A 26755-nucleotide genomic window follows, 5' to 3' on the forward strand; every position below is an offset into this window, starting at 1 on the left:
TATTAAATTTGTTTGTGGCTTACATGATACTTCTTTTGGACAGTGCTGGTCTAGACAGCATGTATGACAGTGACTTAAGAAAAGTTAGTAAGTGCTCAATGAAACAAGTTTGGAAGAGGAGCACTGTCCAGCAGGACTTTTTGCAGTGACATAATTCTTCTATGTCTTTGCTTATAGTAGTAGCTACTAGCCACTGATGACTATTGAGCACGTGAAATGTAGCTAGTTCTGAAATGTGAAATATTGAAATGTGGAACAAAACTGAATTCTAAATTTTATTTAATTTTAATTAACTTTAAATAGCGATGTATGGGTAGTGGCTCATGTATTAGGACAATGCAGATCTAGAAGATTTATTGGACTTTACTATAAGTCTATACAGTTTGTTTATTATGAGTAATAATAAACTATCAGTAACAATATTTATTGAGTACCTGTTCTGTAGTAGGTATTGTGTAAGTACCAGAGAGAGGATTTATGTAATAAATTTTTTATTGAGACTATATTGCTCATATTTTGTAATATGTTTGATACATTATGAATTTCAAGATAATGTGTGGGCCTACCATGTTTTCATTCAAGTCTGTTTTTTTTCTCTTTTCTTTCTTTTCCTTACGATGGTCCTTCTGTGAAAGCCTAGCCCTTTAAAAAAGTCTGAACAATGTGCTGCTTTGTTAAAGGGTTTTCTCTTGGAAGGAAATCCATGCTTTGTAACAGATGATGATGAGCATGATGATTTTTTTAGTAAACTTTTGAAGTTGTGTCTTGGGGTTGTGAGGGATATGTACATATTTACACTGACTTTTAAAGTGTCAGTATTTATTCCCTTTGTATGTGTGTACACATATATTTATAAGTACTAGTACCCAGCTGTGTTATTAATTAATTAATTTATTATTGCTTCACAGTGAAGAACGGATGTCATCATGTCTGGAATCAAGCGAACAATTAAAGAAACTGACCCTGATTATGAGGATGTGTCTGTGGCTCTTCCAAATAAGCGGCATAAAGCAATTGAGAATTCAGGTAGAAATTCACCTACCTTAGGAAATTACATATTTTTTTGTTGGCACATGCTAAAATGAAATGCATTTCCAAGGTGTATATAATTTGAAGAAGCTTGTGAGGGGGGATAACTAAGTGCTCTGTTTAATAGTAATACACCATGTGTGGCATAAAAGATAGGAACAATCAGGTAGACTGTGAAGCATCAGTAATGAGACAGGCTATAAGTTTTAGTCATTATTGTATGTTAGGTGTAATCATAAAGTCTCATATAAGCTATGTGTACTACAGTGTGCTGTCATGTGAGATGATTATAGGTGGTACATGGATTCAGGTTTTTTTATATTAATAGTTATATATTATTTTAATGTCTATAGAAACGATGATGGTCTCATAAGACTTGTAGTTTCATGACTATTGCTAAGGATAAGGCTAAAATTATTTTAAAATATTATTTAATTATATGTTTCACGTGATTCTCAGATCTGGTAGGTATCTTGAAAGTGGTATATGAATGATGGAAATTTGGGAAACATTGATCTAGTTTACCTCTGCACATAGAGGATAGTAGTTAAGGCTCAAGAGCATTAAATTACTTGCTCAAGATCATATAATTACTAGTTTTAAGTTGAAGAGCAGATCCTCAATTAAGTGTCTGTAATTTCCCAGAATGTTTTAAGCTATCTTTAAAAATGGAGCTAAATTTTGAGTTTTCAAAACAAATTACTACTGAAATTTATTATTGTTCATTTAAATGACAAATCTATGTAAGTTAATACTTACAGCTGAGTAAAGAAGGCATCAAAGTCATAAAAAGGTGTTACAGCTTCAACAAAGATGAGGACTCCTAGAGTTTAAGTAGTAAAGAAAATTCCTGTCTCTATAAATGCAATCAAGTCATACTATACCCTCCACCAAAGTCTTTGTAGAGCAAAGATTACCAAATCTAATTCCAAATAATGAAAACATTTCACTGCAACCCCCCGATTCAGTAGAAATTTTATTTACAAGGAAATGTTGTTTCCTTTCAGAAACAAACAAAATAGATGTGAAAGTATCATGCAACTCAAATGTATCATATGCCATAACTTTTAAAAATATATATTTTTATTGATTTCAGAGAGGAAGGGAGAGGGAGAGAGAGATAGAAACATCAATGATGAGAGAGAATCATCAATTGCCTGCCTCCTGCACACCCCATACTTGGGATCAGGCCTGCAACCTGGGCATATGCCCTGACCAGGAATTGAACCGTGACCTCCTGGATCATAGGTCGACACTCAACCACTGAGCCACGCCAGCCGGGCAACATAACTTTTTAAAAATAAAAATGAGAATAGGGAAAACTGAATGTTTTAGTAAACATCATAATTTCAATTTAATCCAGTTTAAATTCCCAAGCACTCAGCCTGAGCAGGGATACTTTTTTGTTATTGAGTCACAATTTGTTAGCTCTTGATATCCATACCCTATCTATTTCCCAATCATATTTTTCAGAATTTTCTCAAAATAGATTTGGTAGGATGCTTCCTTTGCCTGTATTTTATTTTGTTTGTTGTTTTGTTTTTACTTATTCCATGAAAGAGATAATTTAGAAGAGTTTTTTCTTTTTCAGGAGCTTATGATAAAATAGCATTCAGTGATCATTGTCTCTAGGGAGACTTTCAGTCTCTGCTGGTTTCTGTACACAGGGTTTGTATCAAGGATATATACAGTCATACTAGAAAATATTCTTCACCTCAAATATGAGAAAAATTGGTCATTTGCCTTTATGCAGACATCTATAAGAATGTTTATATCATTACTAGTTTTAAATTGACAATTTAATGGCATATTTTATGAGGAGAAAGTGACAGGTTGATCACGGAGTCCAAATTTTCTCTGTAATTTTTCCTATACCCCAAAGCATGGTGATTTTTTTTCATCTTACAAATGCAGGTTGTTTTGCAAAATCCCAGGTTGTTCAAGTGGTTATTTGGCTCTTCTATTTTTAAAAATTCTCTATCAAGCTACATTTTATATGCTGATATTTTAACTCTTTGAGTTGCACGTTACTTTGAGTAGTCATCATCTAAATTCTATTACCTTCGGAGGCACTTTCTTTCCTTTTGAATTTTCTTTACTCATCCCTTTGGGTAGTTGTGGTTAGAAACTGCTGAATTGCAGATCCTTCTCTACAGAAGGAAACTTACTGTGTTGTTATAAACTGCTCTCATGTTACTGCTTTAGCTAATTCTTTACTTCTTTCTCCTAAGTCACCAAATTTTCTCTCAGAATTTTCATGGGTTTCTTTTTATATTTTGGTAATTTTATTTTGATGTAATTTCAAACAGGAAAATTTCAAGAATTACCCATATTTTTAAAATTATGATTAATGACCAGTTGTTTACATTTTGCCTCCTTTGGTTGATCATTCTCCCTCAACCAGTTATCCCAGTATTGTTTTTTATAATGTCAACATAAGAAATATTCAAACCTATAGAGAAGTTTTGTGAGTTTACTTGAGCCAAACTGTCGACAGTTGTTGGGAAGCAAAATCTCAACAGATTGAAATAATGCTCCAGAGAATGGCAGTTTTGCACCTTATTTTATACATTATAATCAAAAGAGAAGACATAAAATCCATTGGTGATAGACTAGGGCGCAGTGATGGCGAACCTATGACACGCGTGTCAGCACTGACACGCGTAGCCATTTCTGATGACACGTGGCCGCTGAGGCGGCTGCACGCCAAGGATGAAACATTTGCGAAATAATGTTTTTTCCTTAAAGTGACACACTACACGAGTTATGCTCAGTTTTTTGGCGAAGTTTGACACACCAAGCTCAAAAGGTTGCCCATCACTGGACTAGGGAGATGGGAGAAAGCAAAGTGGAGAAGCCTTTGGGTTTGGGTACAAAGTAAAATAACAGACACATATATCTTTTACATAGGTGGGTACAGGATAGTTAACAGTCAACAATTAACATGATAAAATAATGAGAGGCTTTATGGTCTCTGCTCTGGTGCATTAATTGTGCTTTGAGGGGTCTGGAAAACGGGGAGTTACCCTGACATTCCAAAGGAATGTTATCGAAGATGCATTGTCTTTTGTCAGGGAAGATTCTAGTCTAGGACGTGACTACCTGCCATAAACTGCTTTTAGTTAAAATTTTTTAAAATTTCAGACCATCTGATGTGGTTACTTTTAAGTCCCTGAGCTTGCAAGGCCATCCTGCAGGCCTTCCCTAACCTTGTCAGGCTATCATGTGGCCCCTTTTCAACCACAATAACTCTTTTTCCCTCTCTGGGATCCAGTCCAGGATCACACGGTGCATTTAGTTGTCATATCTCTTTAGTCTTTTTTAATCTCCTCAAATAGTAACATTTGAATTATATAGGCCAGTTATTTTATAGAATGTCCTTTAGTTTAGGTTTGTTTGATATGCCTGTAATTAGATTCAGCTTTTTGGCTGAGTGATGTAGTCTTCTCAATGCATCCTATCAGAAAACACAATATTAGTGACTAGAGGCCCAGTGCATGATTGAATCATGCACGTGTAGGGTCCCCTACACACTTTTGCTTTCGATCGCGGGGGAGCTGGGTGCCTGTCCGCTGGTGCACCAGACCTTTCAGAAGCCTCCGGCTCGGGGGAAGTTTCCGAAAGGCCTGGTGCCGGAGCAGACAGGCACCCAGCTCCCCCGCTTTTGATGGTCCGCGGAGGGAAGTGAGCTCGCTGCCCCAGAGGCCCCTTCTGTGCCGCAGCACAGCCATGGCGCAGACGCTGAGCTCGCGTCGCCACTGGCCCAATCGGCTACCCCGGCCACCCTGAGTCCCGCCCCCTGCGCCTCCCGCTGGCCCAATCGTGGGCGTAGCGGAGTGATGGTAATTTACATATTACCATTTTATTAGGTAGGATGTTCACTTTTCATCATTGGTTAAGATGATGGCCACTAGGTTTCAGAGTTACTATTTTCCTGGGTTTCTTCTTTGCTTGCTGACTTAAGACAACCACTGATTAATTAGACCATGAATTACTTTATGTTCTTTGTGTAGCTCGAGATGCTGCTGTGCAGAAGATAGAGACTATTATCAAGGAGCAATTTGCACTTGAAATGAAGAATAAGGAACATGAAATTGAAGTCATTGACCAGGTATAATGATGACAAATTAAAAAAACGCACAAAGCTATTGAAAAAAATCTACACATGATGACTTGAAAAAAAATCTCTTGAGAGATAGAATCATAGTTTATTTTTTCCCTTTGCTGTTTTTTTTTTTTTTTTTTTAAAGAGCTTTCTCATTTTTGGAAAAAAGACATGCCCCCTCCCTTTTTTTTAATTAATGAAATTACAGGAAAAGATAAAAAAATTTACCTGAAATTTCATCCCAAATATAATTCCTCTTTGCTCTTGTGCTCAATTCTTTGTGGATGTTTCAATGACAATGCATGTGTACACATAAATATACATATTAATATGTCTGTATGCTCTTGCAAAAACATTGGTTTTTGTCATTCTTTTAGGTCTTTTGCCAACCTGATTGGTGGAAAATGGTCATTTTTATTTGTCTTTGATTATTAGAGAGGTCTAGCTTTTGTTGGTCATTTGCATTTCTTATTTTATGAATTATTTATATATCCGTCCTGTCATTTCTATTTTTTAAAGTAATGAGTTGACATTTGTTTTTAGCGACTGATTGAGGCAAGAAGGATGATGGATAAACTTCGTGCCTGTATTGTCGCAAACTACTATGCTTCTGCAGGACTTCTAAAAGTTTCTGAGGTAACTTTTCCTCATATGCAGTCATTTCTGGCCACCCATGTTTGTTGTGTGAAGGGGAAATTAGTGTTGATGTGGAATTCCTGCCTTTGAAACATTTCTTATATTGACCTTTAGAATTCAAGAAGCCTAGCCTAGTTTCCTGGGAATGTACATAAACTTATTGTGTTCAACCATAATCCTTTATTTGTCCTTTAATCGTACCTCTCTATGTTGTCAATAATCCTAAGTAACATTTTTTTTCTTTTTAATTAATCCCTTTCCTACTAATATTTAGCAGTGTTGTTAGGCTTTGCAGATAAAAAAATAACTTGTCTTCTTTCTCTTCATTTGATTATGGTTGGCTTTGGAGGAAGTTGTAGGTTGATTTTTTTTTTCTTTGACTTTTCATTGCTAATGAATGGAATTTTTGTTTGTTTGTTTCAGTAGATTTGCCCTGTTCAGGAAGCCCTGATTTCCATCCCCCCTTACTTTTTATGAAAAATTTCAAATATGCAGAGAAGGTTAAATAAGCACCTCTTAATGCATCACTTAGAATGAACAATTTTAACATTTTGCCATATTTGTTTTATCTGTTTTATTTTTCTCTAAAGCATTTGAAAATAAGTCCAGGCATCATGACACTTCACCTCTAAATGTTTAATTACGTATTTCCTAACGGCCATTCTTCTATGTAGTCACAATACCTAAGAGAATGATTCACTGCTATTATCTGTTAACCAGTCCATATTCAAATTTTCCTAGTTGTCCCCAAAATACCTTTTAAAGCTGCTTTGTGTGTTGTTGTTGTTTTTAAAAAAACACACAACAAGGATCTAATCAAGGTTCATAGCTACATTTAGCTATTTTGTTTCTCTAGATTAATTTTATCTAGACCCGTTCTCCCGCCTATTCCCCCCCCCCCAGAATATTGACTTATTTTAAGAGATCAGGGCATTTATTTTGTAAAATGTTCCACATTTTGAATTTATTTTTTTCCCTTGGTTATTTCTTCATTCCCTCTGTTTTTCCTGTAAACTGAAAGTCAAATCTAAATATTTGATTATTTTAAGGTTAAATCATTTTGGCAATAATGCTTCATAGGTGATGCTATATACCTCATGTTGTTTCACTTCAGGAGATATAGTAATCAGGTTGTCCTGCTGTTGGTGATAAGAGTGTAATTATTTGGTTACTGTGATTGCCACTAGATCACTCCAGTTATAAAGGATGTGGATAGGATTGAAAGGCAACAGGACAGATTGACATTTTGATAATTTCAGCATAACTTTGTTGTTCTCTCTTAAAATTTTTTTTTTCTTAAGTTTCTTTCAATTAGAGTTAGGTAGTTCTTCTTTTGGACAGTACTGGCTCTGTGAGAATGGCGGGAGGTATGATGGCATACTGCTTTGCATCGTTTCCTATGGTTTTTGTAGATAAGAGGTACCTTTCATATTTAGGCGTTCATATCATCCCGTGGAGCTTTAGGGTGCCTGGTGTTGGTGATACTCCTGTTGTTGTCTTAGAGAAATCTGGAGTATTATTTGAATTTAATTTTAGATGGTAGACAGTTGTCTCTTCTATTGCAGGAGTTTCCATAAAACATTAGAGTCTGAACCACTTTTCTGCAGCTAACAAATCATAACAAATTACCACAAGCTTGGTTGGCTTTAAACAACAGGAAGTTATGATTCTGGAGCCCAGCAGTCCAAAATCAAGGTGTTGGCTGGTGCATGCTCTCTTTGAAGACTCTTAGGAAGAATCCTTTCTAGCCTTGTCCTAGCTTCTAGTGGTTGCTGGCAATCCTTGGTGTTCCTTGGTTTGTAGCTGCATCACTCTAATTTCTGCCTCTGTCTTCACATGGATGTTTTCCCTCTGCATAACTTCTCTTTCTCTCTATGTTCAAGTTTCCTCTTTTTTTTTTTTTAATGTTTTTGTTGATTTTAGTGAGAGAGGGAAGGAGAGAGAGAGAAAAACTTTTGAAGTGAGAGAAACATTGATCTGCTGCCTCCTGCACCACCCCTACGGGGGATTGAGCCCACAACCCGGGTATGTGCCTGACCGGGAATCAAACTGGTGACCTTTTGGTGCATGGGACGGCGATCAAACAACAGAGCCACCCATGCCAGGCCAAAATTCCCTCTAAAAAGAGCACTACTAATGGTATCAGGGCCTACCTTTATCCAAATGACTTTATCTGAACTTGATTACATCTGCAAAGCCCCTATTTCCAAACAAAGTCACATTCATAGGTTTAGGGTGGACATGAATTTTTGGAGACACTATTTAACCCAGAGTAGATTCTGATGTCATTTGTTATGTGGCTTGCCGTTGGATTCAACAAAATGGACATCATGATCTAAGGGTTGTATGACGTAGGACTGTAGCTATTCTGAAGAGCTGATTATTCATTTAATGTTTTGTTTCCTTTTTTTCTTTCTGTTTTTACCATTAGCAGTTTTGAGTTGTGCTATTTTGTGGTCCAGAAATGTAATGGTTTTTATCTTATATTCTGATTAGGATATATTCAGTGATACTTAGTTATAATTTTAGTTTGTTGTAAAAAATATATTTATAGCTCTAAAAGATACCTTTATTATTGAAATTCAACAACTTTGTTGCTTTGATTCTAAAACACTAGTCTTTGGCTCCTTTTTCTTTCTAAAACAATTATTTTAATAGCACAAGGTTTTTTTGTTTTTTAATTTTATTTATTAAATTGATTGGGGTGACATTGGTCAACATGAACATATAGTTTTCATGTGTGGGTTTCTATGTTACAAGATCTGTATATTGCACTATGAATGGCACAGGTTTTAAAAGCTGGGCTTCCTAGGAACGTAGCACAGTGTGTCGTATTATATAACAGAACACACTGTGTTTTGTATGCAGGTTAATGAGATACAGAAAAATACCCTAGGCTTCAGAACTGAACTGAGGGCAAAGTTTATGTCAGTATTAATAATTTTAAAGCATTGTATACTACATTTTTCTCCTACGTGGGAACTATTTAACATATGCATATATTTTTATATTTCTTACAGGGATGTTTTATTCAGAGCTGTTCTATCTATGTAAAGCAATGTGAAACTTATTTGTTTAAATTTTTTATTGATTTGGAGGAGAGAGAGAGAAAGAAACATCAATTTGTTGCTCCATTTTTTTACATTCATTGGTTGCTTCTTGTATGTGCCCTGACTGGGGATCAAACCTGCAACCTTGGTGTATCAGGACAATGCTCTGACTGAAACATTTTTTAAAGTCAAATTTTGCTTTCTATATGATACTATGTATTTACCTTTATTTTTCATTTACCTTCAGAGGACTTGTATCTTTAGCCTTTAGTGTTAGGATCTTTGCATAGTTACTTATCACTTTCTTGTTTTGGTGGTTCAGACCATGTTCAGGAATTAGGACTTTATTTTATGGGTATGGAGAGATTTTGAAAGATTTTAAGCATGAACATAAAGTAGATAATTTTGCCTACTTTTGATGAATTTGATTAAAGTTTATTTTGATTGCTTTCACTTTTGCAGGGATCAAAGGCATGTGATACAATGGTTTTTAATCATCCTGCTATCAAGAAATTTTTGGAATCACCATCTAGGTCATCATCTCCTGCCAATCAGAGATCAGAAACTCCATCAGCCAATCATTCTGAAAGTGATTCTTTATCTCAACACAATGACTTCTTGTCTGACAAAGACAATAACAGCAATATGGATATAGAGGAAAGACTCTCAAACAACATGGAACAGAGACCAAGTCGAAATACTGGAAGGGTATAGTTGGATGGACGGGAGGGAACTATATTTAGTAGAGTATGTACATGTTATTTCATTTAACCTATTTTATAGGAACCCTGCCAAATAAGTTAATTCTATTCCTTTTAGAGTTGAAGAAACTGAGTCTCAATGAGATTAAAGTTATATGTGTCCACAAGCATCAGAACCGAGAGCTAAACCTGTGTCTTTCCTTTTTGTTGTTTTTGTTACTCCTCACCCAAGGACATTTTCCATTGATTTTCAGAGACAGTGGAAAGGAGGGGGAGAGACACAGAGAAACATCGATGTGAGAGCAACACGTCGATAGGCTGCCTCCCGCACATGCCCCCACCAGGGCTAGGGATCGAGCCTGCAACCGAGGCATGTGCCCATGACTGGAATTGAATTTGGAACCCTTTAGTCTGCAGGCTGACACTCTATCCACTTAGCCAAACCAGCCAGGGCTAAACCTATGTCTTTCTTTTGTTCTTCAACATTTTTAAATTTATTTTTTAATTTTTATTGATGTCAGAGAGGAAGGGAGAGGGAAAGAGAGATAGAAACATCAATGATGAGAGAGAATCATTGATTGGCTGCCTCCTGCATGCCCCCTACTGGGGATCGAGTCTGGGACCCTTCTCTGAAGACCAGCACTTTATCCACTGAGCCAAACCCGCTAGGGCTAAACCTATGTCTGTCTGATTTTAAAATTCAGTACCCCTGCATATGGCACCACTCCTAGTGCCATTCACATGGATATGAAAGAAATTTTGAGGAGTTGGCAATGCTGTGACCTTGCCAAGGTCTTTCCACTCTGTCATGTTTATTTGCGAGAGCAGTGATTCTTTAGCATTTTTCTCTGTGAAACTTGATATTCTAAGATACTTTGATAACTGGAGGAAATTTGATGAATGATAAATAGAATTGAAAACCATTTATTGCTCTTTGATCCTGCCAGTTTATGGAGTTGCCATCTCAAGATACTCTGAACTTGTTAGTATAATATTTGGCTTCGTTTATTTTTAAAATAATTTTTATTGGAAAAAAAAACTTTTTGAGAGAGAAAAAGGGAGAAGGAGAGAGAGAGAAACATTGAGGTGGCAGTGAAACAGCCCTGACCAGGAATCGAACCAGCGACCTTTTGGTACAGGGGCAATGCCTGTTAACTGAGCCACACTGGCCAGGGCAACATTTGGCTTTAGAAATGAGACTGATGGTTTTTCTCATCTACGTGTTCTATGGTAGAAGACATTTCAGGGTTCCTTTTCACAAACTCACACATCAGGATTTGATTTTTTTTTATATAAAAATGAAATTGGAAATTTTTATTATAAATGCATGTATTCATTGCTGAAAAATTTAAACTACAGAAAAGTAAAAAAGAATAGAAAAATCAATCATAATGCCACTACTCAAAAATTGGAACTCTTAATGTTTGGGTTTACTTGCCTTTTTCAGTATTGTTTCTGGGAAAATACTGTATATTTTTTCTTTTTATAATTAAAAAGAATTCAGGTTGTATTGATCATTGGATTTAGAAATTTATCATCTTTTACATAATACACATAGTCATGTTTATGTAACAAATATTTAGTACTATGTTTCAGGCACTTTTCTAAGAATTGTAAAAAGCAATCATATAAGGTAAAAACTATTATCATCCTTATTTTATAGGTGAGGAAACTGAGACAGAAGTTAAATAATTACCCAAGATTACAAATCTACTAAATGGAAAACCAGGATTTAAACCCTGGCAGTCTGTCTCCATAATTAAACTTGAACTATTGTGTTTAAATTACTTCTCATCGAAAATGTTTTGATAGTATAGAAGGTTGAAAAGAAAGTAAATCCCATTGAGCCCTTTCCCATTTACCATTTCCCAGAGGTAATCATTGTAATTAGTTTCTTGTGTATCCTTCCACACCCAATTTGCATAGACAAAGCATATGTGTATGCCTATTAAATACACACATGTGGAAATATAGTGTACAAACTTTTTGTCTCAACTAATGCAAATATTAGAGTAAAATTATTCTTTTATACTCTGAGGTGCCACAAAGCCAGAGAATTTTATAATAAAAAAATTGCAAGTTATTAGTTTCATACCTTGTATGATTTTATAGTTTCTGCCTATTGAAAATTGTCCAAATTGAAAATGAAAATTATGATTTCTTTCAGGACACCTCTAGTATTACTGGCTCCCATAAAACAGAGCAGCGGAATGTTGATCTTGCAGGAGATGAGACTTCACGACTTTTTGTAAAGAAAACAATAGTAGTGGGCAATGTGTCCAAGTGAGTATCCAGTTGAATTGTCTCATTTTCAGTCATCCATTTATGTTAATAGAACTCAGGCATACTCTTATTCTAATATATAAAAACTCAGGGTCCATAACGACTGAAGGCTCGACTGACCAGAAGTCAGTCTTGCAGTCAGTGCTGTTGCTGTGGCGACCCAGCACTGACTGCCGAGGGGGCTGCGGATCAGGCCTAGAGAGAGGCTTGGACAGAGAAGCAGGGTCTGATCCGTAGCCTCTGTGGCAGCTGTTGATCAGCCCTTTCCTCTCTCTTTCTCTCCGAGCCTGGTCAGCAGCCGCGCCTCTCTTTCTCTCCGGGCCTCCACATGGGCTGCTGATCAGCCCCGCCTCTCTGATCAGACCCGGAGATAGGCCCAGAGACACTGACTGGCATAGAAACCAACCAATCAGAACCTAATCTGGGTGAACTGCAAAGGCAGAACCTAAGGTGGGGGCTGAGGAGGGGTTTTAAGGGCAACAGCTGTTTGGTGTAAGGTGTAAGAAAGCGGTTCAATTTTTTTTTTTTAATATATTTTATTGATTTTTTACAGAGAGGAACAGAGAGGGATAGACAGTTAGAAACATCGATGAGAGAGAAACATCGATCAGCTGCCTCCTGCACACCCCCTACTGGGGATGTGCCCGCAACCAAGGTACATGCCCTTGACCGGAATCGAACCTGGGACCCTTGAGTCCGCAGGCCGATGCTCTATCCACTGAGCCAAACCGGTTTCGGCCGGTTCAATTTTTTAATGACCAGTTTGGCAGCATAGTGCATATAGCTGGCTATCCGTCCAGATATAGGGATTATGTATTTTTGTTTGCCAAGAGCATCTCCTCCTGCTGAAAAAGGCTTTTCCTCCCCACCCCCTCACCCATTTAAGCAATCCTACCCTTTATAATCTATACTAATAAAAGGGTAATATGCTAATTAGACCAGGTCGATCGGCCATCTTCCGGACGTCCAACTTCCTTCCTTCCGGACAAAGCCATGGTAGTGGGGACCGAGGCAGAGAGGGCAGTTGGGGGCAAGATCAGGCCAACAGAGGCAGTGAGGAGTGATTAGGCCAGCAGGGGAGAGCAGTTAGGGGTGAGATCAGGCCAGCAGGGAAGGGCCGTTGGGGGCAAGATCAGGCCAGCTGGGGAGGGCAGTTGGGGGCAACCAGGTCAGCAGGGTAGGGCAGTTGTGGGCAAGATCAGGCCGGCAAGGGTGGGCCGTTGGGGGTGAGATCAGGCCAGCAGGGGATGGCCGTTGGGGGCAACCATGCTGGCAGGGGAGGGCAGTTGGGAGCGAGATCAGGCCGACGGGAGGGCTGTTGGGGGCGAGATCAGGCCGGCAGGGGAGGGCAGTTGGCGGTGAGATCAGGCCGGCAGGGGAGGGCAGTTGGGGGCGATCAGGCCGGCAGGTAGAGAGGTGAGGGGCGATCAGGCAGGCAGGCAGGTGAGCGGTTAGGAGCCAGCGGTGGGATCGGGCCTAAACCGGCAGTCGGACATCCCTCAAGGAGTCCCCGATTGGAGAGGGTGCAGGCTGGACTGAGGGAAAACCCCCCCCAACCGTGCATGAATTTTGTGCACCGGGCCTCTAGTAGTATTATAATAGAGAACTCAGGAATTCTTTTTTTCAAACTCTTAGTTGTTTTGTTTTAAAATACATTTTTATTGACTTCAGAGAGGAAGGGAGAAGGAGAGAGAGATAGAAACATCAATGATGAGAGAGAATCATTGATTGGCTACCTCCTGCATGCCCCCTACTGGGGTTTGAGCCCACAACCCAGGCATGTGCCTTGACCTGGAATCAAACACTGACCTCGTGGTTCATGGGTCGATGCTGAACCACTTAGCCACACTGGTCGGGCAAACTCTTAGTTGTTTTAAAAAAAAGTAATATCCAGAGACTTGAGAATGCTGCTTTAATGTGTCTGCTAATCTTTGACATAGAGTAAATTATGCTTGGTAAAAATTTCTAAGACATGAGGTTTTGCACAAATGGTGTATTTCATTAAGCATGTAAGTGTGGATAAGTTTAGAGGGACTTTTGACTTATGACCTAGTTTTAACTTAGGTAGGTAGATCCTAAAAATGTTTTATTTGGTTGCCCAAATTGAAATGTTTTTAATTTGTAGCAGAAGGTTGCAGACCAGTTCTTAAAGACAGAATTCCTCAAAGTTAAAGAGCTATCTATCTCTCTCAACAGTATGATCTCATGTTATCTTTTGGGAGTGTGAACATTTTTGCCAAGTATTTAGGAATGAATAAAGACATAAATCTTCAAATAGCGGAAGATTATTTCCTCACAAAGTCTTACTTGCCCTTTTCCAACCCTGTTAGGTATATTTCCCCTTGTTTTTCCTTGTCATTTTTTTTTCATTTAATCATTTTCTGTTTTTGTACATTTTCCCCAAATCAGACTGGAATCTCTTTTGGGTAGGAACTATATCTTATTTATTTTGTACCTTATATTAGTTGGAGTTCAGTAAATATTTGTTTGATGAATAAATTGATATATTTATGGAAATTGTAATTAGATTCAATTATTTAAAAAAGGATTTGGAATTACAATAATTATCTGGCAGGAAAATCAGATGGGGGGGGGGGGATCTTCCAAGCCCCAGTTAATGGATCATTAATAACAAACAAGATGTACATAAAATCTCAGATACTAAAAACAAAGATTCTTAATGGTCCATGTAAAAGTATTTAAATGGAATCATAAAATATGATTAGGCAATTAGATTCCTGTTTTATAGATTATTTTAGAGTTAGCATGTATTCAGCTAAGGAAACTAAATAGCTTGTGTGAAGTGTTAGAGCTGGGGTCTTAAATATAGTACAGGACAGATCAGCCCAGGAAAGGTCTAAGTTAGAAATCTAGCTAGATCCACCAGGCCACAAGAAGATTGGGTAGAAACCGTCATTGACATTTTCAAACAATTATGTCTAATTTGTAGGTTTTGGGGGTTTTTAAAGATACGCTAGAACTAAAATACTGGTTAATTATAAATTTTAAGTAGAGGGAGTGATTGGCATGAAAATTGTAAGGTCTTTGTTCTGGAAGAGGGTAAAAATATTGATTTACCTTAGATTTTGTTAAGAGTGCTTGCTGTAATATCTAAGATAACAACTAAAAGAATAGATAATAGAAATCTAAACTTTAACAATAAGGGGAGGGGTGGAGAATGAATGAAAAGGGAGAATCTGATTCTAGAAAAAGGCAAGCAGGGGCAGGAGGAGGGATATAAAGAGAAAAACAAGACAAATAGTATAAAGTAATTTGGTAATAACAAATCTAAATGTATAAACAGTCATAAAATGCATATGGATTTAACTAGTTAGAATATAGTAATTCTTTTTAAAAAAAATATATTTCTTTATTGATTTCAGAGAGGAAGGGAGAGGGAGAGAGAAAGAAACATCAATGATAGGAGAGAATCATTGATTGGCTGCCTCTTGCACACACCCCACTGGGGATCGAGCCCGCAACCCGGGCATGCGCCCCTGGCCGGAATTGAACCTGGGACCCTTCAGTCCACATGCTGACACTCTATCCACTGAGCCAAACCAGCTAGGGCTATAGTAATTCTTATATTGAGATAAAATAACCTAAAATTCAGATCTCTGAATTTTATCAGTGAAATCTAAATACAGAAAGATTGAGAGTAAGCAAATAGGATCTTGCTCCCAGCATATGTCCTCAGTTTGGCCCAAAAAAGAAAAGAAAGTAAGCAAATAGATAAATTATAACTAGCAGATTCTAACCAAAAGAAAACCAGTGTAACATATTGATATCAGGCAAAAGAGACGTTAGGACCAAAAGCATTCATAGAGGTAAAGATTTATTATATAATGGTAAAAGGTTTTCTTCATCAAGAAGATAAAAAAATTCTTAGCTTCTATGTACTTCATAACATAGTCTTAAAATGATAACAAAGTCTTAAAATTGATAGAACCACAAGCAGAAATTACCAAATGCACTACCACTGACTTTATATACATCTCTCAGTAATTGGTACATCCAGCAAACTACTTATATGAATATAAAAAGTTGGAATATCAGTTAACAAAGTTGAAGTACACACATATAGAACATTACACAAGAGAAACAAAAGTTATTAACAGATGATACTGTCTACATAGAAAAATATAAAACAATTTTTGATAAAGTTTTAGAGTTAATGAGAGAACTTCACCAGGTTGTTGAATATAATATCAGTATAGAGATCAGTTGTTTCTGTGTGACGGCCACAAAATTAGAAAATGTGATTTTAAAAGATGTATTTACTATAGCAATAAAAATACAGTAAATAAGAGACATGTAAGCTTTTCATGAAGAATTATAAAAACTTTATTTAAAGACTTTAAAAGAACTTAATAGTATACTATGTTCATGGATAGAAAGGCTCAGTATAATAAAGATAACACTCCTCTTCGAATTGATATGTAGATATTCTGATTAAAATCTTGACAGGGTTCATGAAATCCACAGGCTGGTTTTTATATATAGAAGAGCAAAGAGTCAAGACTGGACAAGAATACTGCTGATGAAGAACCAGATTAGACAACAGGGCCTACTGCATCACTAAGGATACCTATAGGCATAGATGACATAAAGAAGGCTATGACCATATTTTCTAACAGAATGTAATAAGGGGGCCTTGTGAAATAAAATCAACTGCATAAGGGAGGGCTAAAGATACTGGTTTTACCATGGGCAGGACTTAAGGGAATGGCTTGTTTTGGCTTTTAAAAGGCCAAGCCAGTTGCAACATTCTTGACTACAATTGAGTAGGAACCCGAAGAGTCCAAAGTTCTAGCACCCTGAAACCTATATGAAATCAACCCAAATTCTAGAGGTTCCTAACACAAGAATAAAATACATCAGTTATTTCTACATCATGTACCCACTTGGTAGTAAAAGCAAGGTTAATTTTTTTAAATTCCATAGTGATACTCAGAAAACAAAACAAACTTTAGGGGAATGCCCCTTAGACCAAAAAAAAAATTTTTTTTTAAGAAAAGGATTAACTGCAAAGACTTTGGTTAGGTGATATAGCTATTAAGTTTTGCTACAATTTAAAATTTTTAAATTAAATTTCAGCTTTATTAAGATGTAATTGACAAAAATATAAGATATTCAAAGTGTACATTGTGATCATTTGATATATGTATACATTTTGAAAGTTTTTCCTCTCATCAAATTAATTCAAACACCTATCATGACCTCACATAATTGTGAGAACATTTACGTTCTATTCTCTTAGCAAATTTCAGTTATATAATACAATATTATCAGCTATAGTCACAGTGTTATAGCTGAAAGTTAGTATCTTCTTACCAGCCATTCTGTATTTTCCCCAACTCTCAGCCCTGGCAACTTTTTTTCTATTCTTTCTATGAGTTTGATTTTTTTTAGATTCCACATGTAAGTGATACCATGCAGTCTTTGTCTTTCTCTTTCTGACTTATTTCACTTAGCATAATGCTCTCAAGGTCCATCCATATTGTCACAAATGCAAGCCTCTTTCTTTCATGCCTCGGTTGAATAATACTCCATTGTATGTATTTATAATCATATCTTTATTCAGCTGTTGATGGACACTTAAGTTTACTTGTCTTGGCTATTGTAAATAATGCTGTAGTGAACATGAGAGTGCAGATACTTCTTTGATACACTGTTTTCATTGTCTGTGTGTATATATACTAATATATATATGCATGTACACTGAGTGGCCAAATTATTATGATCTCTGAATGCATAATAATCTGGCCACTCAGTGTGTGTGTGTGTGTGTGTGTGTTAGAGGCCTGGTGCATGAATTCGTGCATGGGTGGGATCTGGCCAGCCTGGCCAGGGGGAGGGCACATAGGCAGTTAGCTGGCCTGCCTGCTGGTTGAACTTCTGGATGAGGGGACAATTTGCATATTAGCCTTTTATTATATAGGATATACACTGAATGGCCAGATTGTTATGCGTTCAGAGATCATCATAATCTGGCCACTCAGTGTTTATAAACTAGTGGGATAGTTTTATTTATTCATTCATTTATTTATTTATTTGGTAGAATTTACTCTATGCCATCTGGTCCTAGAGTTTTCTTTGTTGGGAGTGTTTTGATTATTGATTCAATCTCCTTACTAGTTAGTAATTGTACTGTTCTGATTTTCAATTTCTTCATGATTCAGTCTTGCTAGAGGAGGAATTTATCCATTTCTTCTAGGTTGTCCAATTTTGGGGCATATAATTGTTCATAATCTCATTGTGCTTGTGTGATACCAGTTGCAACATCTCCTCTTTCACTTGTAATTTTATTTATGTGAGTCCTCTCTTTTTTCTTGGTAATTGTAGCTAAAGGTTTTTCTATTTTGTTTATGTTTTCAAAAAAACAACTCCTAATTTCTTGTATCTTTTCTTTTTTATTTTATTTTTGTTGTTGACATTATTACAAAATAGAGGCCCAGTGCATGAAAATTCGTGCACTGTGGCAGGGGGGTCCCTCAGCCTGGCCTGCCCCCCTCACAGTCCGGGAGCAGGCCTAAGCTACAGTCTGGCCGCCCCCATCACCCCACTGCTGCTGCTGCTGCTGCCGGCCCTCACAGCTGCTGTGGCTTTGTCCGGAAGGACACCCGATCTGTCCGGTCTAATTAGCATATTAACCTTTTATTAGTATAGGTGTCCTCATCCTCCCCACCTTTGCCCACCTCCACCTAGCCCCTACGTGCCCCCCATTTTCCTCTAGCCATCATCACACTGTTGTCTGTGTCTATGAGTTGTGCATATATGTTCTTTGGCTAATCCCTTCACCTTTTTTTATCCAGTACCCCCTTTCCCTCCCCTCTGACAGCTATCAGACTGTTTCATGTATCCATGCCTCTGCTTCTATTTTGTCAGTTTATTTTGTTCATTAGATTCCACATATAAGTGAGATTATATGGTATTTGTCTTTCTCTGATTGGCTTATTTTACTTAGCATAATCTCTAGGTCCATCCATGCTGTCGCAAAAGGTAAGATTTCCTTTTTAATGGATGCGTAGTATTCCATTGTGTACAGGTATCACAGCTTTTTTTATTCACTCATCTGATGGGCACTTGTTTTGTTTTCAAATCTTGGCTATTGTAAATAATGCTACTGTGAACTTAGGCATGCATATATTCTTTTGAATTGGTGTTTCAGGACTCTTAGGATATATTCCCAGAAGTGGGGTTGCTGGGTCAAAAGGTAGTTCCATTTTTAACTTTTTGAGGAAACTTCATACTGTTTTTCACTGCGGCTGTACCAGTCTATATTCCTACAACAGTACATGAGGGTTCCCTTTTCTTCACATCTTCCCCAGCACTTGTTTGTTGATTTATTGATGGTAGTAGCCATTCTGACAGGTGTGAGGTAATATTTCATGTGGTTTTAATTTGATTCTCTCTGATGATTAATGATGTTGGACATTTTTTCATTCTTTTATCTTTTTTATTGTCATTTTAGTCTTCTCTGATCTTTGTTATTTCCTTCCTTCTACTAGCTTTCGGCTTAGTTTGTTTTACTTTTTCTAGTTCCTTAGGGTGTAAAGTTAGGTTGTTTATTTGAGATTTTTTATTTTAATATGGGCTTTTATTGGTATAAACTTCCTTCTTAGGATTGCTTTTGCTGCATCCCTTAAGCTTTGGTGTGTTGTATTTCCATTTTCAGTTGTCTCATGATATTTTTATTTCTCTTTTGATTTCCTCTTTGATCCAGGGATGGTTCAGTAGCATGCTGTTTAATCTCCACATATTTGTGAATTTCCAAGTTGTTTTTTTTTATAATTTATTTTTAATCTTGTTTTAAGTAGGTGTTAATTGTTTTATTAGGCTTTTGAAGGAAAAAAAGGATTCAGTTTCTTTTTCTTTTCCTCTAGGTATATACCTCCCGACAAGAGAGAAGAAAATGACCAGTCAACCCACAAGTGGATGGTGTATGTCCGAGGGTCTCGGAGAGAACCCAGCATTAATCATTTTGTCAAGAAAGTTTGGTTCTTCCTTCATCCCAGCTACAAACCAAATGACCTTGTGGAAGTGAGGTAAGCATACTTGAGTTTGAAGAAGTGCAGATTTGCCCTAACCGGTTTGGCTCAGTGGCTAGAACGTCGGCGTGCAGACTGAAGGGTACTAGGTTTGATTCCGGTCAAGGGCCTGTACCTTGGTTGCGGGCACATCCCCAGTAGGGGGTGTGCAGGAGGCGGCTGATTGATGTTAGTCTCTCATCTATGTTTCTAACTCTCTATCCGTCTCCCTTCCTCTCTATAAAAAATCAATAAAACATATTTAAAAAATAAAAAAAATAAAGAAGTGCAGATTTATTCAAGTGGAAGAAAAGTGATTTAATTTGAAAACACTCCCTTGAAATCCTTTCTTCCTTTCTCCCTTTCTTCCTCCCCTCCCTTTTTTCCTCCCCTCCCTCCCTTCCTCCTTTTCTTCCTTCCTTCGCTTCTAGTCTTACATCTATCTTTTTTAAATTTAATATTTTAATTGATTTTCGAGAAAGGAAAATTTCAAACATGTACAAAAGCAGAGTATATTGAACCCTAATATATCCAACACCAATTATTAATAGTTTGCCAGTCTTTTTTTCCATCAAATTTTCTTTTTCTTTCCTTTACAAATTAGGTTCTGACTGAAAATTCATTGGTTCAATTAGCATTCTCACGAGTTCCTCTCTATCCTCTGAAATCATAGTCACTATTTGGGGAAGATCATATTGTGAACATATCTTTTAAGTCCTCTTAGCAGATACATTCAAATAAATTGTCACTTTCAAATAGAGTATTCATGACTTACTTTGTTTTTGCCAGAGTGGAGGAATAAATGAGTGTTGGGGTAGGAAAAATATATTTCAGCCTATGTCTGTCAAATAGCTATCAAGGATTCTGACTCATATTGTGACATTCATCAAAAATTTTATTTTTTAAAATATATTTTTATTGATTTCAGAGAGGAAGGGAGAGGGAGGGAGATATAGAAACATCAATGATGAGAGAGAATCATTGATTGGTTGCCTCCTGCACACCCCTCACTGGGGTTCGAGTATGTGCCCTGACCAGGAATTGAACCATGACCTCCTGGTTTATAGGTCAAAGCTCAACCACTGAGCCACACTGTTTGGGCCATCCAGTCACTCTATTTCATTATCTGTGAAAACAATGACATTGGATTATATGGTACTAGGGGCCCAGTGCACGAAATCATGCACCTTGAAAGAAACTGTGGGCCGCAAGGCTACGGAGGGCACAGGGGCAGGTCTTGGCCCATCCTCTGTGTTCCCACTGCGCCTCCCTGCCCCTCCCCCATCCCCTGTGTGCGGCAGCCCTGCTCCCACCGCCCGCTCCCACACATTGACAGCATGGAGTGATTGGGGCTGGCGCCAGCAGTGGGTGCAAGCAGGGTTGGTTTCAGCGGGTCTGAATGGCGGCTGCTGCCCTGATGGCCCTTCAGGAGCAGGCGGAGGTGGAGAAGCCCTCAGGGGCGATTGGGGCCAGCAGTCGCCACTTGCACCCGCTGACGGCGCCAAGTGATTGGGACTGGTGCTGGACGCCGGCAGTGGGTGCAGACGGTGGCTCTGGAACTAGCTGCAGGTGCGAGCGCCGGGCTGGACCTCGGTGCATGGGAGCAAAGAATTTTCAGTAACCACCAGAGGCTCACCCTAATGATAGCAACTGGTGCCCCGCCTTGGTCTGGCGCCCCCACTTACCTGCCCTACCATCCTGCCACAGCCGACACTCGCCATGTTCCGCACTCTGCTGCCTGCTGCCAACGCCTGCCATGTTCCGCGCGCGCCCCCTGGTGGTCAGCGCATATCATAGCGAACAGTTGTTCGGTTCCGCCCTTCAGTCTATTTGCATATTAGCCTTTTATTATCTATCTAATAATAGGGTAATATGCATATTGGTTGGGACACCGTCACAGTAACAACTGATCAGCAGGCTGCGCGCCCAGCAGGTGGGCAGGGACTTACAGTGTTGGGGAGGCAATGGGCAGCTGCCACTTGCCCAGGGCTGGCCTGGGGCTCAGGCAAGCCGCCGATGGCCGCTGCCGCTGCAAGGGTCCGAGGCTCAGGCATTGAGGGCCGGGCGAGTCACAGGCAAGCCACAGTGGCTGCGAAGGCCGAGGCTCAGGCAGCCTCGCGGCTGGCAGTGGCAGCAGCAGAGGCATGATGGGGGCGTCGCCTTCCCCTGATCGCCGGGTCGCCTCCTGTAGAGGGAGGCCAGAGGCGGCAGCAGCGAGGGGGTGATTGGGGCAGTGCCTTTCCCTGATCAGCCGGCGACAGAGGGAGGCCAGACTGTGGCTTACGCCCGCTCTGCAGGGAGCAGGCCTAAGCCATCAGTAGGACATCCCCTGAGGGCTCCCAGAGTATGAGAAGGGGCAGGCTGGGCTGAGGGACCCCTGTCCCAGTGCACGAATTTCGTGGACTGGGCCTCTAGTATAGGGTAAGTGTCTTAGCTCTAAGTATCCAGTAATTGAAAATTTAATGTAGGTTTGAGTTAAATTTTTCTTTTATCATTTAGCATTATATTTGTTTGTTTATTTTTAAATATATATTTTATTGATTTTTTTCCAGAGAGGAAGGGAGAGGGATAGAGAGTTAGAAACATCCATGAGAGAGAAACATCGATCAGCTGCCTCCTGCACACCCCCTACTGGGGATGTGCCCGCAACCAAGGTACATGCCGGAATCGAACCTGGGACCCTTTAGTCTGCAGGCTGACACTCTATCCACTGAGCTAAACCGGTTAGGGCTATAATTTAGCATTTTAGCATAATGCAGCATACCGATTTACTTTCAAATGAGGAATGTAAATGATTGTCAGAAGGATGTGAATTTCTAACTTATCCACTGGGAGAAAACTTTTCCTTTAGAATGATTACATGTGGATTAATGCGTTAAAATATCTGCTCTTCCACAGAGAGCCTCCTTTTCACCTGACCAGAAGAGGCTGGGGTGAGTTTCCTGTCAGAGTTCAAGTTCACTTTAAGGACAGCCAGAACAAGCGGATAGATATCATACATAATCTGAAGGTATTGTAACAAAACATTGTTCTCTGGAAATGAAGTATCTCTTTCACCTGGTATTGAACATAGTAGGTTAGTCCTTCTGCGAGAAGTGGCCAGGTGAAGGATAGTGGAAGCAGGATAAATCTTTTTGAGTGTGTTATGCTTACTGCTATACACTCCTTTGTCCTCTGAAGGTTGCGGGGGGAAGGGGGTGCACTTTACAGTTGAATGTATGTTCTTTAGATCAGATCATCAGAACACTTGAATTTCTGACCAGAGCTCACTGTTACTGTGTTACCTGCGGTTAATCTGTGTGTTTTTTTTAAATCTTACTTTTCTATAAAATGAGGCAAATGCAGCCCGGCTGGCGTGGCTCAGTGTTTGAGTGTCAACCTATGAACGAGGAGGTCACAGTTTGATTCCGGGTCAGGGCACATGCCCGGGTTTCAGGCTCGATCCCCAATGTGGGATGTGCAGGAAGTCACTTATCAATGATTCTCTCTCATCATTGATGTTTCTGTCTCTCTTTCCCTCTTCCTTCCTCTCTGAAATCAATAAATATATATATTTAAAAAATGAGGCAAATACAGAAAGTCCTAAAATGATGTTTCATTCAATGTCATTATAATGATGAGATGTCATGGGAACTTAACTCTTCCATATATCATTTAACCTGTAGTAGATTTGGTTTCATTATACTACTAGAGGCCTGATGCACAATATTTGTGCAAGGGGCTCGGCCCTCACAGCCCCGGCTTCATCTGGAAGGTTGTCCAGAAGGTCGTTCGGCTATCCAGTCTAATTAGCATATTACGCTTTTATTATTATAGATAGGTGTTTTGCTTAAAGTCTCAGAACCTATCAACGACATTAGGTGAGGATTTCCTGAAATAAGCCTTGTCTGTTTATCTCATAAGGATAAAGAATATGTTTACCTCCTAAGGGTAACAATTGAAGTGAACATGTTTTAGAAAATGTAAAGTACTCTAGCAGGTTGTAAAACTTTAGTTATTTATCCTCACCTGAGGATATGTTTATTGATTTTTAGAGAGAGGAAGAATTGATCAGTTGCTTCCTGTATGTGCCCTGACTGGGGATCAAACCCCCAACCTTGTGGTGTACAGGAGGACAATCCAACTGAGCCACCTGGCCAGGGTGAGGATTGTAACACTTTTGATTTGTATTGTCAGAAATCCTTCTCTGATATATCCACATGGTTTGTTATGCAGCTATTATAAGTTACATTTTACAAAGTGTTTTCTATGCCTGGGGGGAAATTAGCATTATATAGTAAGCAAAAAGCACCAAGTATAAAGTATATGTATAGTATGAGGTCAACCATGATTTAAAAAAGAAACAAAAGAAATATACCAAAATGTTGGAGTATATAATTGAAGTAATGATGTTGTGAACTATTTCCTATGACCTTTTTATCTGTGTGTGTTTTTTTGAACGTATTTTTACATAGTGAACATATTTAACTTTTGTAGTTGGAAGACAGACTATTTTCAAAATGTTCCTCTAGCCCCTCTCTATAGTAGTCTTGTATACATTTTCTTATATTGAACTTCTCCCATACACCCTTACTTGTGGCTTACTACATTGTTCTCGTTAATGACTCCCAAAACTGAGCTAAATGAAACTGAGTACATCTGCAAAAATCGGTTTTTTGTTTCCTTTGTTCTACAAATGTACCTTTTCAACCTTAAGGCATGCTGAAATTTGCCCTTCATTTCTTGTTATGCAGCCATTGTAAGACAGCTTAACTTCATGTACACATTATTTTCTAGAGATTACTGTGAGATTAGATTGCTTTATGACCTCAGAGAAAAACAAATCAAATAAAGAATTTACTGCCACTTTGTTCAGAGGGGCAAAATATGGTCCCACTTACTTAGAAGAAGGTCTAAATTAGTTTTGCTTTCTTTTTATCTTACTTTAAGCATCACACATACCATTTTGTACACTGGGCCCAGCCCTTATCCCGATGATTAAGGAAGTTTGCATAGTTTTGTATATTGTATTGTCCATATCATTTAGAATTCCTGGTGAAAGATTGAGGCACATTATTTTAAAATGATGTATTTAAAGCATTTCTTGTCAAGTTTTTTGAAAACTTAATTTTACTACATATTATGTATCAACTAGAGGCCTGATGCACGAAAATTCGTGCAAGAGTAGGCCTTCCTTCCCCCGGCTGCCGGCACTGGCTTCGCTCCGGGTCCTGGCGGCTTCCTCCAGCCCCGGCTTCATCCAGAAGGATGTCCATAATGACGTCTGGAACGACATCCAGTATAATTAGCATATGGCCCTTTTATTATTATAGATTGGCCTTGAGACCTTAAACACCTGTATTGTGACCATGTGATTTTTATTTGTACTAGAGCAGTGGTCGGCAAACTGCGGCTCGCGAGCCACATACGCCTCTTTGGCCCTGGAGTTTTTAGCAAAGGCCAGCTTAGGAGTACCCTAATTAAGTTAATAACAATGTACCTATCTATATAGTTTAAGTTTAAAAAATTTGGCTCTCAAAAGAAATTTCAATCGTTGTACTGTTGATATTTGGCTCTGTGACTAATGAGTTTGCCAACCGCTGTACTAGAGTATCATTTTTCCTGTCATTTCTATGTCAACCCTCAGAGCCATCTTTGCTTCTTCCATTTTTGTTCTAAATATTCTTTTAGTTGCAGACCATTATTCTTCATAATCTTATATTCTACCCTTTTATTGTTTCCTGATTAGCTTATTTAATTCTAATCTGTCTTTATTCTGCATACCACCATCAGATTAGACTTCCCAAACTAGGAGAACTATTATGGTATTCCTGTCTGAGAAACCTATATTGCTTTTATTTTTTGTGATTATAGATAATGCTGCAGTAAACATCTTTTTTTTGCAAAACATCCTCCATTTTTGGATTGTCCTTAGAATGGGTTGTTAGAAGTGCATACGTTATATTAAAAGTATAATTACTACATGTATGTCAGAGGTTTATATTAATTTTGAGTAAAATTAATTGAGTAATTCTTCCCCACAATATTAAGAGGGTTTTTGTTGAAGTGATCAATTTATATTATGAAAAAGTAGTTATGGTATGAAAACTTGTGGTGAAAGAGTTGTTAGATAAGATTATATTTATAAGTAAGCATGTGAAACCTAACTCTTTCTTTTGTCTTTAAATAGCTGGATAGAACGTACACTGGCTTGCAGACTCTTGGAGCAGAGACGGTAGGTTTTCCCCTCAATGGCATTTGGGAACAAATAGACTGAAAATTGATCTTCATTTTTAGTTAGAAAAAAATGAGTGCTAAATTTAGAAAAATTTTATATCCTCATTTATTTATTTTTTAGTGTGAAAAAGTACACATAAAATTTACTATTTTTAAGTATACATTTAAGTATTATTACAGATATTCACATTTTGTGCAGTGATTGCTTATCACCCTTTTGGAAAACTGAAACTGTAACAATTTACGATAATTCTCTATTCTCCTCTTCCTCTAGCTCCTGGCACTCACCCTTCTACTTTCTCTCTCTCTGAATTTGACTACACTAGATGCAATATAAGTGGTATCGTACAGTGTTTTGTTTTGTTTTGTAACTGGCATATTTCACTTAGCATGTTTTCAAGATTTATCCACGTTGCAGATGTGTCAGAATTTCCTTCCCCAAAAGGCTGAATAATGTTTCATTATACGTACATACTACATTGTGTTTATCCATTTATCTGTCAGTGAACACTTGAGTTGCTTACATCTTTTGGCTATTGTGAATACTAAGAATGTGGGCCTATTTGTTCCAGTCCCTGCTTTTAATTCTTTTGGATAGATACCCAGCAGTGAGATTGCTGGATGATACTGTAATTCTGTTTTTAATTTTTTGAGGTTTTCCATAACAGCAGCACCATTTTATATTTCCACTAACAGTGCGTAAGG

General features: G+C 38.2%; 1 protein-coding gene across 4 annotated transcripts in view; it reads left to right on the plus strand.

The window, feature by feature from the left end:
• The window catches only part of YEATS2 (YEATS domain containing 2), an 89958-nt gene that overhangs the window by 17141 nt on the left and 46062 nt on the right, over positions 1-26755 (plus strand). For 3 of the 4 annotated variants that reach the window (XM_079766715.1, XM_079766718.1, XM_079766716.1), the window contains exons 2-9: positions 909-1026; positions 5043-5140; positions 5678-5770; positions 9283-9528; positions 11689-11804; positions 19691-19852; positions 22733-22844; positions 26004-26048. In XM_079766715.1, coding sequence (XP_079622841.1) covers positions 927-1026; positions 5043-5140; positions 5678-5770; positions 9283-9528; positions 11689-11804; positions 19691-19852; positions 22733-22844; positions 26004-26048 — 972 coding nt within the window. In that variant the 5' untranslated portion in view covers positions 909-926. The remainder of the gene's footprint in view (positions 1-908; positions 1027-5042; positions 5141-5677; positions 5771-9282; positions 9529-11688; positions 11805-19690; positions 19853-22732; positions 22845-26003; positions 26049-26755) is intronic. The other variant, XM_079766717.1, reaches the window with a different exon arrangement.

Source organism: Cnephaeus nilssonii (assembly GCF_951640355.1).
Source record: "Cnephaeus nilssonii genome assembly, chromosome: 3".
Lineage (NCBI taxonomy): Eukaryota > Metazoa > Chordata > Mammalia > Chiroptera > Vespertilionidae > Cnephaeus > Cnephaeus nilssonii.